This window comes from Odocoileus virginianus, chromosome 19, assembly GCF_023699985.2.
Source record: "Odocoileus virginianus isolate 20LAN1187 ecotype Illinois chromosome 19, Ovbor_1.2, whole genome shotgun sequence".
Classification (NCBI taxonomy): Eukaryota; Metazoa; Chordata; class Mammalia; order Artiodactyla; family Cervidae; genus Odocoileus; species Odocoileus virginianus.
The window spans coordinates 14,266,726-14,282,058 of record NC_069692.1 but is presented as its reverse complement, the minus strand read 5'-3'; the positions used below and the strand labels follow the sequence as shown (position 1 = coordinate 14,282,058).

At 33.5% G+C, this 15,333-nt stretch overlaps 1 protein-coding gene across 27 annotated transcripts in view; it reads right to left on the bottom strand.

Moving 5' to 3' along the window:
- Window positions 1–15,333, bottom strand: part of TRDN (triadin) — a 386,030-nt gene that overhangs the window by 91,778 nt on the left and 278,919 nt on the right. For all 27 annotated transcript variants that reach the window (XM_070449854.1, XM_070449856.1, XM_070449855.1 and 24 more), the window contains one exon: window positions 11,445–11,492. In XM_070449854.1, coding sequence (XP_070305955.1) covers window positions 11,445–11,492 — 48 coding nt within the window. The remainder of the gene's footprint in view (window positions 1–11,444; window positions 11,493–15,333) is intronic.

Below are 15,333 nucleotides of genomic sequence, written 5' to 3'. Positions count from 1 at the left end.
GAGAGCTCCTGCTGCTCCACATTCTCTCCAATATTTGATGTTTCAATGTTTTGGATTTTAGCCATTCTAATAGGTATATAGTGGTATCTCATTGTTTTAATTTGCAATTTTCTGATGATATGTGACGTTGAGCATCTTTTCACATTCAGATTTTCCATCTGGATATCTTCTCTGATGAGGTATCTGTTCAGACTCTTTCTCAGTTTTTAGAATGGGTTGCTCATTTTCTTGTTGTTGAGTTTTAAGAGTTCTTTGTGTATTTTGGATAACAGCCCTTCACCAGATACTTATTTAACAAATATTTCCTCTTATTCTGTGTTTTCTTCTTTAAGTATTCTTGACAGTATGCTTTGCAGAGTATATTTAATTTTAATAATGTCCAACATATCAACTTTTCATTTATGGGTTGTATCTTTTGTGTTGTATCTAAAAAGTAATCTCCAAACCCAAGATAACCTAGATTCTCTCTTATGTTATCTTGTAGGAGTTCAAAGTTTTATGTTTTACATTTAGGTCTATGATCCACTTTGAGCTAATATTTTGATAAGGATGTAGAATTCCTACCTAGATTCTTTCTTTTTCTTTTTGCTTGTGAGTGTTCACTTATTCTAGTATGGCTTGCTGAGAAGGCTATCCTTTCTCCATTGAATTGTTTTAGCTTCTTTGTCAAAGACCAGTTGACTATATTTTCTGTGAGTCTATTTCTGGGCTCTCCATTTTGTTCCATCAATCTGTTGATTCTTTCACCAATATCACACTGTTGACTACTGTAGCTTTATAATAAGTCTTGAAGTCCAGTAGTCCTAAGATTTTTTTCTTCTCCTTTGATGTTGTCTTGGCTATTCTGGGTCTTTTTTTTTCTGTTTAAACTTGAGGATCAGTTTGTTGATATTCATAATATCAGTTTGTCAATACCAGTGAGATTTTATCATGATTGCATAGAATCTATAGATAAAGTTGGGAAGAACTGACATGCTAACAATTTGGAGCCTGCCTACTCATGAACATAGACTAGATTATATCTTAGATTTATATCTAAGTCTTTCCTTTTTTGGTGCTAATGTAAATATTCTTGCATTTTTTATTTTATTCATTCCAATTTCTCATTGCTGGAACATACAGCAGTTGACTTTTACATATTAACCTTGTGTCCTGCAACCTTGCTATAATCACTGATTAGTTCTAGGAGGTCTTTCTTGATTCTTTATAATTTTCTAAATAGATGACCATATCATGTACAGAGACAGTTTTATTTCTTTCTTGCCAGTGGGTATGTCTTTTTTTCCTTTTCTCGTCTTATTGCATTAACTAATACTTCCAGTACAATGTCGAACATGTGTGCTGAAGGGACATCCTTGCCTTGTTTCTTTATCTTAATGGGTAAGTTTTTTTGTGACTCAACATTAAATATGAGGTTATGAGCAGGTTTAATTGTAGATATTCTTTATCAAACTGAGGAAATTCCTCTTTATTCCTAGTTTGCTGAGAGATTTTAACATAAATTGTTGGATTCTGTCAAATGATTTTCTGTTATCTATTGAGTTTTTTTCTTGTTTATCTTATTGATATGATGAATGATATCAATCTATCTTCAAATGTTAAACCAGTTTTGCTTACCTAGAATGAATCCCACTTGGCCAAGGTGTATAATTCTTTTTATGCACTGTTAATTTGACTTGGTAATGTTTTTGACGTCTATGAAATTTTTTAGAAATCTTTAATAGTACTTGAAACTTTGTATTGTATGTATGCATGTAAAAGAAATTTGAGATCTTAGACTCTCAAAAAGGCTTTGGTTTGAGTAACAAACATCAAGAAACTCTGCAGATCAAGAAATCCAAGTATAAGTTTCTTCACTTTGGAACAACAGAATTCATTTTGGTATTTTAAAAAGGTAAACTTGATCTAGTCAATGAATATTTATTCAATGTCTCTTTTGGATTCTGAGCTGGGAAAACAAGATGGTTGCCTGGAGTTCAGTCCATGCTGGGAGAACTTCATGTAGACAGATTAAGTAGAATGATGGAGACACATACACACAGAGTTCTGAGCTCACAGCAGGACTGACAAACTCTACCTGATACAATAAGAAAAGACTTCACAAAAGTACTGGCATCTATGGTCAACTATGAAATTGCATATAAAATCTGCTATCAAAGAAGAGTTGGAAAGACATTTTCAATACAAGGAACAACATAGGAAACAATGTAGTGTGAAAATTTATGTGGCGTGATCAGTGAGTGTACAAAATGAATGAGAAGCATATGAGCCAAGGCTAGAAGTCACACTGAGGGTCGGTGGAGAATTTGAATTCATATCCTTCCAGTGATGAGGATGTATGGATGTGAGAGTTGGTCTATAAAGAAAGCTGAGCACAGAAGAATTGATGCTTTTGAACTGTGGTGTTGGAGAAGACTCTTAAGAGTCCCTTGAACTGCAAGGAGATTCAATCAGACCATCCTAAAGGAGATCAGTCCTGGGTGTTCATTGGAAGGACTGATGTTGAAGCTGAAACTCCAATACTTTGGCCACCTGATGCGAAGAGCTGACTCATTTGAAAAGACCCTGATGCTGGGAAAGATCAAGGGCAGGAAGAGAAGGGGACAACAGAGGATGAGATGGTTGGGTGGCATCACCGACTCGATGGACATGAGTTTGGGTAAACTCTGGGAGTTGGCGATGGACAGGGAGGCCTGGCATGCTACAGTTCTTGGGGTCGCAAAGAGTTGGACACGACTGAGCGACTGAACTGAGCTGAACTGAGTGATGAGGAGTCTTTAAAGATCTTGAGTCGAAACATTTTTTTTTCTGTCATTGTATCAATACAAATAAAGTTTTGCTCATGAGAGAATATGACACATACCGAACTGACTGACAATACTTAGAAAGTCATTGTTATTTTGTTTGGAAATAGTCTAAACCAATAGTGAAACCATAATTCACTGACAGTTGTGCTATCCACATTCTCTTCTCTCTTGAGACAATATCTTCTTCTGTTTCATTTTTTTTATAGATTCTTTTGTGTGAGTGTGTTATGGGAAGAATTTCTGCATCCTCTGCATCATTATCACTGATTCTTATGGCTAAATTAATATTTAGAGAATCTTCATGTCATTTCACTGGACATTCAATGGCATGCTTTGCTCCAGAGATGTACTTTTTGAAACTTAAGTAAAATTTAAGTGTACATTTTGAAATTCAAGTGAACTAAATACTTCAAATACTAGGATTCTATTTAGTAGTTTTATATAATATTCAGAAATATTTTCATGTTAGAATCTGAATCTGATTTTCCTGTTTGTATATTTGCATAGATTATACTTACAATCAGAAAAATAAGTTTATTCTTCAGCATTTGGGACAAAGTGGAAATGTTTCATGCATGGGAGACATTTCTTACAAATGAGAGTTAGACAATATTAAGACTAGAAAAGTCTGTACAGAATGCTTAGTAAAATAATCTTAGCTTGTAAAGGAGGCTTCCAAGCAAGTAACCAGCCTAATGTCACAGAATAAATTTTTTTGGTGTTTTATAAGGGGTAGACCAAGCCTTAAGTTTTATTTTGAGATAACTGTATATTCTATTATTAAGGCAATTAGTATTTCTAATCATTACTAGGTTTTAACAGCTATTTCTTTTCAAGGACCAACAATACAAGTGCTAACTCCAAGCTAATAATTGATGACCATGATTTTTATTGCCAAGACTTTTAATGAGACTATAGATGTTTTTTATGAGTTACCTGACCTAGTAGCTCTTTCTGATACAAAATCAAATGAAATGAAACCCCAAATTTGCAAGTCAAAATGATAAAAAAATTTTTGAGTTATATTTTGCCATTTCATAGTTCCAAAGGAGTATCTGCACTGAATTTTCAGGTTTTAAAAACTGCTTTTTCTTTAACATATAATGTACCATCATTCTACAAAAAACTGGGACAGTAATATAGTCAATAAAGTGCAACCAAATTTTATGTAGAATGGTGAAAATTTTTCATGTTTATTACTGAAATTAATTGATCTATAATGTGTACTTTACAATTAGAAGAAAGTAACAATGCATTTTTGTGCAGAGCAGATGATTTCAGATAATATCTGCAACTTGATTTTTAGAGTATTTTAGCTTAAATTAATTTTCTAGCTTAAACTCCATTAATTTGTTACAGGGTATGACATAGCAATTGATTTTAAGTAATTTTATTCAAGACAGTGTATAGTATATGCCTACTTTTTTTTTCCTGGATAGGTTTTTGGTAGAAAATGAATTTATACACAAAAGAAAAAATTCAATAAAGATGGAATTAAAAAAAATTCTCCCCAATCTCTGTTCTGGCTACTTAGGTTTGTAACATAGCAGCTTATAATATACTTTCTATTAAAAATCCCTAAAGAGAAAAAGAGAACAAACCCATAGGTTGTTTCAGGATAAAACTGGAGTGAAAGCAAATATCAGTAGAAAAGAGATACAAAATTAGCAGCTTAATAATTCTTGAGCTTGTAAGGAGGTATTTTCTTGGTATGTTGTAAGGTAAACACTACAAAGCATTTCCTCAGTTTTTTATACACTCTAGAGCAGAATAGCAAAGGAACAAACAAAAGTCAATTTTTCTCTCTGGAGAACAAAACTGTAATCTTCAAATATCTATACTAAATAATTAAAAATAGTTTTTACTGACCGAATCCTCAGGCTAGTGATCAAAATTCTCCATGAGTAAAAATAAGATTTGTAAGAGAATTTTTATTATAAAGAAGATGAGAATGGTCTTTTACAGATTTAGGGATTTCCTAAAGAACCATAAACTTAATATTAAGATGTAGATGATGATAATAAACATGCACTTTAAATTGCTTTAAAATTATTAAATTACATTAAGTATTGCCAAAAGAAATCTGAAGTGCATTGCCATTAAATTCAGAAAGCATATGACAACTTTTCTTCACATTTCAATTTGATTTGACTGGGCTTTAGAAATGGTATATAACTACATTCCATTAGTGTACTTAAAGATTGTTGGACATTAAATCAAGACAAAGTTCCGTAATTATAAGATAGATGTAGCAAGAGTATATGCTTGATGTAAAAAGTTTGTTGTTGTTTTTAGGAGCCTAAAAGATGGATACAATTTCCACTAAGAACTTTGATGAATCTTGGAAGGGGTAAAGTATAGACAGAGTCTTCAAGACCCAGGGGTCAAACCCTGGTCTCCCGTATTGCAGGTAGACGCTTTACCATCTGAGCCACGAGGGAAGCCACCATAGACAGAGTGGGACACGTTATCCCTGGATACACTGTCTGCTCTGGGAAGGTCAGGTGACTTAATCTGGCTTCTCTAACAGCTAGTTCCTCTTTTCCAGAGTTAGAAAGGTAACCTGGTGGTAACAGCGGTGATCCTAGTATAAAGTGTATGGACAGGCTCTTGGGATAATCTTACAGCTTTAGTATGCCTCTCTATGAAATGCCCAGGCTCTAAGCAAAGGAACGAAAAAATAGGCACCTAGGTCACATTAGGCAGAGGAGTGGTTCATTTTCACAGCCGAAAAGCAGAATATTGCAAAATGAAAACTGGAATGTGGACACTATATCTCTCTGTGTGACTTAATAACTTGACTATAGAATATCCTAAGACTTCCCTGGTGGCTCAATGATAAAGAATCTGCCTGCTAATGTAGGAGACGTGGGTTCAGTCCCCGGGTTGGGAAGATTCCCTGGAGTAGGAAATGGTAACCCACTTTAGTATTCTTGCCTGAGAAAATGCCATGGACAGAAGAGTCTAGCAGGCTACAGTCCATGGGTGGGGGGTGGGGGGGGCAAAGATTCAGACATGACTTAGCAATTAAACAACAACAAAAATGGTGAGAGAGAAGGGATGAGAAGGAAATTGCCATTCATGAAATCAAGCGACTGTGAGAACATTCTAAAAGTATTAAAACAAGAGTAAGAAATGGTGAAATATGTTATGTGAGCAAATGATATAGTGGAAAACTGCAAAAAGTTCTGTTCAAAATATACAAAATATGTAAGCAAGCAGAGTACGCTCACTTTTACAGATGATTCACGAGCTATGTGTACAGACCATCTTTTCTCCGAAGCCCAATCCATACTCCTCACACCCATTCCCAGCGCCTAGTCTGTTGTGGGCGCTCAATAAATATTAAACAACCGAAGCACAAACTAATGTCAAAAGTTTGGAATTCACAGGAATCAATAGTGTTATTATTATCATTTAACATTTATTGAGGGTCAACAGCATGACTTAGTCCACATGTGAAAATAGGTTATTTTATAACACACACTAAGCAAATAATTAAATACAGTATGTATCAACTACACTTTCAGTTTTACTCCATTGATCTTAAATATAAAATTGTTTCTATTTTTTTATAGTGTTGACACATCATGAATTATAAACATTTATTATTTAAATAAGTTTCTCTCATAGAAATCACTACTATTAGATATTATTAACATTCACTTGAAAGTATGGGATTAATCTACAACAAACACATATCACAGGTTCTAAATAGATCAGTTCATTTACAAAGAATAGAAGAAAATCTGAAAAGTGAGGACAGTGACAAATACACAAAGCATGTAAATAGCATTGGGTTTCACTTGCCTCTGTGACAATTTAAAACACTAATACAATGATGTGGGATATCACTGTTTACAAAATTGCAAAAAGCCAAAGAAAGACAAAAGCTCAAGCGGACACAAATTACTGTACTTACAAATTTGGAAATATTTCTTCATTTTAAGCAAAATACAATTTTTATTACAAGAAATGAACTGTATTTGATACATTTATGATCCACAATTTTACTCTTTATAAAATTACTGTGTTCAAATTTATTTTTGGTTGTTAATAGGCACTTAAGTTCTATTTAATCATTTTTCATGAATATTTTTGTCATGTTTGTACTTAAGTAGATTTTGAAGTGATTTTTAATTGTTAAGAGGATGGAAAACTCTACTGAATATTCCTGTAATGAAATTTGCAGCTTAATTTTGGGATACTAAATTTTCCAAGTTTATAAAGTATGTTTTCCCTTAACATTTGAGACTTAAAATCTTAGAAATAAGTCTTTCTAGACCAGCCTTCTGATAGACATTTTATATTCTGATATAAGGGACATACTACTTGAAAACTTCAGTAAATATAAGTTTTTTTATAATTTAAAGGAGTGGAAGATCAGCTAATTCACCTTTATAATTGTAAAACCACTAAAAATAATGATAAGGCCTAATGTTGCTATACTCACACTTATACATTGACCTCACTGGGCAATTACTAAATTTTCTCTTTCATTTTAAGTTTTTTAAAAATTCACAATATAGAAGGTACAATTGCTAAAATGTAATTTACTCAAAATTTTTATCCATATGATGGTTCACCACAAGGTTTTGTTATGTAACAATACCTTCTACAAAGATCCTAATAATGGTGTAATTAATTATCAATTAGTATTTAGTTGGGCTTCCCAGGTGGTGCTAGTGGTAAAGAATCTCCCTACCAATGCAGGTGATGCAAGAGAAGAGGGCTCAATCCCTGGGTCTGGAAGATCCCCTGGAGAGGAGAATGGCACCCCACTCTAGTATTCTTACCTGGAAAATTCCATGGACAGAGGAGCCTGATGGGCTACAGTCCATGGGACTGCAAAGAGTCAGACATGACAGCATAGCACAGCAGCAGCAGCAGGTTTAATTATTAATTTCATCTAATGTTTTTACTTTAAAATAAGGGTAGATGGATGATTTAATCAGTTATCCTCTGGTTTCCAAAATATTTGACAACTTTTGCTATCAGAAATCACATGTGATTTACTAAAATATCATAATTGTACAGTATTAGAGAAACAGATTATTGCAATCTGCATCACCTAATATTCCTTTCTTCAACAATTCCTCTATGTTTTTATTCAACCCACAAGTACTTATTGAATACTTCCTACATGCCAGCATTGTTAGAATCCCTTAGAATAAATTCTTAAAGAAAGCTTTAAGTGATATCATGCACAGGTATGAATGAAAGAAAAAGAAAGATGATATGTGAGTGATTTGATTTATTACTATTTTCTTCACCAAAATTTAGATTGAAATCACATTGAAGGAAGAAAATTAGAAATAAGGAGATGCTGGGACTCTAATCTACAACTCAGATCATTAAAGTTAATTGTCTTGACTGGTCTCCTGCCCTGCCCCGGTAAGTAAGACTTCACTGAATGCTTCCTGAGAGTGACTGCTTTGATCTTCTGGCTAGTAACAAGCAAATATTACCAAAGATTTTCTTCTGAGAGAAAGCAAGATTAAAAAAGAGAGAGGGAAATTGGACTTAGGGGGACAGGTCAATTTTGAAAAGTAATATCAAGGAGAAAAATGTACACTAAATATGAGAAATTAAATATCAAATTAAATATCAATAAATAAACCAAGCTTAATGAAATGTGAATTAACCAAGCTTAATGAAATGAAATTACATTGAAGTGGTTTCCCTGGTGGCTCAGTGGTAAAGAGCAATGCAATGCAGGAGTTGCAGGAGCCATAGGTTCAATCCCTGGGTCAGGAAGTTCTGCTGGAATAAGAAATGGCAACCCACACCTGTATTCTTGCCTGGAAAGTCCCATGGATAAAGGAGCTAGGCTGACTGCAATCCATGGGGTCACAAAGAGTTGGACATGACTTAGTGACTAAACCACCAATGAAATGTGATGTATTCTTTCTAAATATAATATACAATAAATATAAAGACAAATCCTCATACAGTAGAGTGTGTTGTGATTTATCTTTGGCATTCCTTGGTTCTCACTATAACGACAGCCACATGTACTGTGGAATATATTTGTGTCTCCTGATGCTTCTAGGTAATTTCTTTCTAAACAAAGAGAAATTGCTAATGGTGTTTGTGGTGTGTGTGTATGTGTGTGTATCATTAAAGTGGGGAAATTTATAAAGATTTTCTTAACACTCAAAATTCTTGTCTAGCCAATGTACGATCTTTATGAGAACAACTGGAAACCACATGATCCCTCAATGAATTGCAGATAAAATTAGAGGTATACTTTTAGACTTTTGCAAAAGTTAAATTAACTAAATTTCTAATTCTTACATGATATGAGGTCCAGTTTACTAAATTACATTAACATAAAATTTTTTTCACCTATTTCTATATGAATTTTCCATAGCATAAAGTTTAGCTTAATCAATGCTTCCCTAGCAATCATAATGCAGAATAGGTCCAGAGGTTCAATATACTCAATTTTACATAGGTCAGAAAGTGTATTTGAAACCTATTAAGAAGTACAAGTAAAAGTTTGTCCCTAAAAGAGTTTGTAAGTTCAAATTTAAAATATTGAAAATAACTCTTTATAAACCATTTAATTGTACTTCAATGCATTATGAACTGGTTTTAGATTATTTATACTTCTAAATATAAAATCTATATTAATAAGAGAACTACACAATAGTCAAACATCATCTGAGGAATAAATATTAGAATATTATGATGAAATCTATAGAATGTAAGTGATTTATTCTCACATAAATTCCTTAATTTATTAAAATCACAAAATATATTTTTCATATAAATTGTCATAGATATATCATCAAAAAATATTCAAGTAATCCAAATACCCTATTTTTTATGATCTGTGTAGTTTAAAAATATGAAGCCATTGCTTTATACTATTTAAAACTGTAATGATTTACTAAATCAATATTAAAATCATTGAAAGACTCATTTTTATATAAGCCAAATGCCTAAGTGTTTATAAAATAAAATGAGTTTAGTAAAAGAATGAATTATAAAATCATTCGAAGGAGTAAATTCACGACTTTAAGAGCCATTTCCAGTCTCTGAACTTTCTGAGGCAACGTTATGTAATTAATAAACTGACACGAACATGAAGGTAAAAAGAAATAAAACAATCTGTGCTTAAATCAGTTATATGTTAGGTACTATTATTAGTGTGGGCATTTTATATTCTAGTAAGTCTTCTCTTAATTTGCTGTGGTTATAAAAACAATTTGCAAATGCCATAAGATGGGCATCCAACACCTTTATACTAGAGAAGAGTAAAACTATGAAGCTTAATGAAAGCAAAGTGATCTGATTCTCACTTATACTGAAGCTGATTTCATAAGGAAAAAGGTCTAGTAAATACTAAATACTTAACTAGGAGTTTACATTTTTTCATATCCTTTCACGTATATTTTGAACTCCACATCTTGTCAGACAGGCAGGTCAAGTATAATTAACCCTATTTTTTAGAGAAGAAATTTAGGCTCAGAACATTATCAAGGCCAACAAGTTGAGACTGGGATCCATGCTCTTATACCTCAACTTTATATTTCAGAGACAAACATATCCGCCTCAAAAAGAGGCTGACAGAAACATTCAACTGAACTCTAAAAGTCCAGGTACTCTGCAGAAACCAAAATGAATTTGAAAACTTTTTCAATGTGATTTTTATTTTGATAAGGCCAAGGAAGTCAATCCTTGACTAATTCTTTAAATTAGTCAACCCTTGACTTAGTTTACTTATCTGAAATGTGAGGGTTTGAATGATTTTCTTAATATACTTATGTAAAAATATCTAAATTTCTGATATTAGAAATTTGTCTCTAAGAGGAGAAATTATTTTCATTTTATTCTTGACAAAACTATGCTAGTTCTAACCTCACCTACTGATTATAATTAATAGTAAATATTATAATATTATAATATATTATATTAAAAGCCAAAGGATTGAGGGGACAACAATTAAAATCATTAGCAATGTGAGCTCTAATAGAAGGCACAACATCACCTCAAATGCTTTTACTCTACTACGTTGTAGTATTTTCCTCAAGCATATTCTAGAGTGATATGTTTATTATATAGTTGCATAAGTAAAAAGAAAATGCATTATTTATAGCATTGTGATTTATAATACTGAAATTTTAGACCTCTTGGGAGAATCAATTGCTGAAGTTGTAATACAGACTCAAGTAATTCACTTGTATTGCTGGTTTTTCACTTTGTTTTAACATATTATTTTTCAAGCAGTAGAAATTGTTCTTGCATAAACAGAATTGTGTCATCTCTGTTCTTTAAACTATGATCAATCAGGTGGTGTTAAAACCACAAATCACACAGGAAACAATGTCTACCAATTGGCCTGAAAGTTTTCCTTATTCCCAACAATCTTCAGCATTGTTCTTGGTGTAATTAAGCAGTTTGTGGAGCTTTCCTGCTCTGAACTTACACTCAGAGTTTAGTTATACAAAAGAACAAAAACCCAGATTGCCACCTCACATTCTCCCTGGCACAGAGAAACGTGCAAGGACAATGATAGAAAGCAATCGATTTAAAGGTTATTGTCGTCCGCCTGTCTGAATCCAGTGCTTTCCTCCTCACGTTGTTGTCTTTCTAAAGAAGATAATGTCAACCTCCTTCATTTTTTTTTACCTTGCTCCACTGTCTTGGTTGTTTTCTCTTCCTTCTTTCCAGGTACAGCTGCAAAGTAGAGATAAGGTTTAAATAAAAGTTCCAATGGAAATGCTGCTTCTGCACAAAAAGGCATTTTGTAACTCATTCAATGCCAAAGATTTCTTCTAAACAGGCTCTTTTAAAGCTTTTTCAATACTTCTCATTTCTCTATAATTCAACAGAAACCTACTATTATAAGTCTACTCTTAAAGAATTAGAGAAATAAAAATAATCCCTTGCCCTCTTCCTACTAGTTTTTACATACTGTTTCCCACCTTACTCTTTTACATGTTGCTTTGATAAACAAGCTCTGTGAAGAGTTCTGCTTGATACGATTATGATTAATCGACTTACATTCCAGGCTATTGCTGGAACCACTTAGCATCTTGAAAATGTCAACAAGGTGCTCGTTTAAATTCATACTTAATATCGCTTAATTAGCTCAAAGGACAGTGTCGCCATGCTTGAGATTTGCCTAAATACTAAATGAAGTCATCCAAATTACAAGTAACCAAAAAAAAAAAAGTATTACTTTGGTACTATTTCTGAAGAACTACTGAGATTTTACTGCTGTTGGTGGAGCAGTAGAATTATCTGTTTACCTGTTTATACATCCAAGAAATAGAGTTCAGACAAAGTCAATGAACTGAAATAACTGATTAAAGCAAGGATCTTCAGAGGACATTGGCAACTATTAGAAGGATGAATGGGCAACTGAATATTGCCATCATACCCGAGCTCACCCTCAAGAGCTGCAACTTTGAAGTGAAAATGTGGTTGTCACCAACTTAACACACTGATGAAACTTAAAACGACTCATTCATAATGGGACATTCAGACATTCTGCACTTCTAATGACAGGCAGGGTGATATACAACAGTTATCACCTCTGAAGTATCCTTGCTGAAGCATTTAAATGAAATCAAGTTAAGCCAAGCTTTAGTTTAATCAAACATAGGATATAAAGAACATATTAAGAAATATTCTGAAGAAACTATTATAGAAAACCTAAAGTGTCTGCAGTGTAAATGACCATGATCTTTTCAAAAAGTTAATGATATTAACCAGAGCAAAAAAAGAGAAGAGTTTTATATGAAACTTCCTAAGTTCACTCAGTTGTAATAATTCATTTGTAGATTCTTTAGAAATTTTCAAAAAAAAATTTTCAAATAGACAATTTCACCTGTGAATAAAGTTTTATTTTTAATTTTCTTATTTCTGTACAAATTACTTCTTTTTCTCACTTTATTGCAAGGGTTGGAATACCCAGTATAATATTTAATACAAGTGCTGATAGCATCCTTGTCTTTTCCAATTCTCAGTGAGAAATCTTTCCATTTTCTCCATTGAGTATAATATTTGTTAATAGTTTTTGTATATATAGTCTCAAAATAGGGAAGTTACTTTCTACTTTAATATGAAATACATCAAATGCATCATTTATGAAAAGTTTAATTTCCCTTTATATTATTATGGATAATTATGTTGATTTTTGAAATTGCATTCCAGAAATAAAACCAACTTGGTTGCATGTTGTCTTCTGCACGTAATATCAGGCTTTTTATTGTTGTACAGTTGCTAAATCCCATCCAATTCTTTGTGACTCCATGGACTGCAGAACATAGGCTTCCTTGTCCTTCACCATCTCCTGGAGCTTGCTCAAACTCATGTTATTGAATCAGTGATGCCATCCAACCATCTCATCAACTGTCACCCCCTTCACCTCCTGCCTTCAATCCTTCCCAGCATCAGGGTCTTTTCTAATGAGCCAGCTCTTTGCATTGGGTGGCCAAAGTAACGGAGCTTCAACTTCAGCATCAGGATCAGTTCTTCCAATGAATATTCAAGAGTGATTTTCTTTAGAATTGACTGGTTTGATTTTGCAGTCCAAGGGACTCTCAAGCGTCTTCTCCAACACCACAGTTCAAAAGCATCAATTCTTCAGTGCTCAGCCTTCTTAATGGTCCAACTCTCACATTCATACTTGACTACTGGAAAAACCATAGCTTTGACCATATGGACCTTTGTTGGTCCATAAAAACAAAGTAATGTCTCTGCTTTTTTAATATGCGATCTAAGTTTGTCATAGCTTTTCTTCCAAGGAGTAAGTGTCTTTTAATTTCATGGTTGCAGTCGTTATCTGCAGTGATTTTGGAGCCCAGGAAAATAAACTCTGTCACTGCTTCCATTGTTCCCCAACCTATTTGCCATAAAGGGATGGGGCTGGATGCCATGATCTTAGTTTTTTGAATGCTGAGTTTTAAGCCAGCTTTTTCACTCTCCTCTTTCACTTTCATCAAGAGGCTCTTTAGTCCCTTTTCGCTTTCTGCCATAAGGGTGGTGTCCCCTGCATATCTGAGGTTATTGACATTGTACTGGCAATCTTGATTGGGCTTGAACTTCATCCAGTCCAGCATTTTGCATGATGTACTCTACACATAAGTTAAACAAGCAGAGTGACAATATATAGCTTGGACGTACTCCTTTCCCAATTTGGAACCAGTCCATTTTTCCATGTCCGGTTCTAACTGTTGCTTATTGACGAGAATACAGGTTTCTCAGGAGGCAGATAAGGTGGTCTGGTATTCTCATCTGTTGAGAATGACTGTTGTGATCCACACAGTCATATGCTTTAGAGTAGTAAATAAAGCAGAAGTAGATGTTTTTCTGGAAAACTCTTGCTTTTTCTATGATCCATCATCAGATGTTGGCAATTTGACCTTTGGTTCCTCTGTCTTTTCTAAATCCAGTTTGAACATCCTGAAGTTCACGGTTCACATACTGTTGAAGCCTACCTTGTAGAATTTTGAGCATTACTTTGCTAGCATGTCAAATGAGTGTAATTGTGCAGTAGCTTGAACATTCTTTGGCATTGTTTTCTTTGGGATTGGAATGAAAACTGACATTTTCTAGTTTGGTGGCCACTCTTGAGTTTTGCAAATTTGCTGGCATATTGAGTGCAACACTTTCAAAGCATCATCTTTTAGTATTTGATAATAGCTCTGCTGGAATTCCATCACTTCCATTAGCATTGTTCATAGTGATGCTTCCCAAGGCCCATGTGACTTCTTATTCCAGGATGTCTGGCTCTAGATGAGTGATCACACCATTTGGATCACACCATTCATATTGATCAACATTTGGAGGGGTCTATTTTAAGCGAAAAAGTAGATTTGTGCTGCACACCTTCAGAGATTCCAGCTACTAAGGAAACAAAGTAGCTATCATTCTTATACAGTAATGCCTTATTTATGGACAGACAGTCCTGAAAGGAACTGTGAGGTGGAGAAGTTGGTTTTCTACAGTTTCAGGTTTGTTTTCTTTTTATTTACTTTATCACTGTTTAATTACCTGCAAAGTTCCAGCTTATAGCAAACCTCAATCTCACTTTTATTATAAAGATACCAAAAGATGCTTTCTCAAATGAAAGCTAGTGGCATGAGTATTTATATCTTACTATATAATACTACTGAGGTAACATTGATTAATAATGTTATGAAACTTTCATGTGTACAAGATTATATTTCTACTTTTGAATACATTACAGAATGCTCACCACCAAAAATTTAGTTTCCAATCTTTACTATCATATTTATACATTCATCCCCCCTGAACCTTCCCCACCACTCTGATCTCTATATCTACATGTTAGGTTTTGTTTTCTTTGTTGATTTATTTTAGTTTTCTGTTTGTTTTTTATATTCTACTCATGTGTAAAATTAGATGACACATGCCTTTGTTTGACTTAATTCACTTGATGTTACTTGCATGTGCCACAGCACTTTACTTCAAATGTCTAAAATTAATCTTGTCTTCTCTCACAAAATAGTTTATCTTTTTTTTTCATTTTTATTACCCATTTTATTAC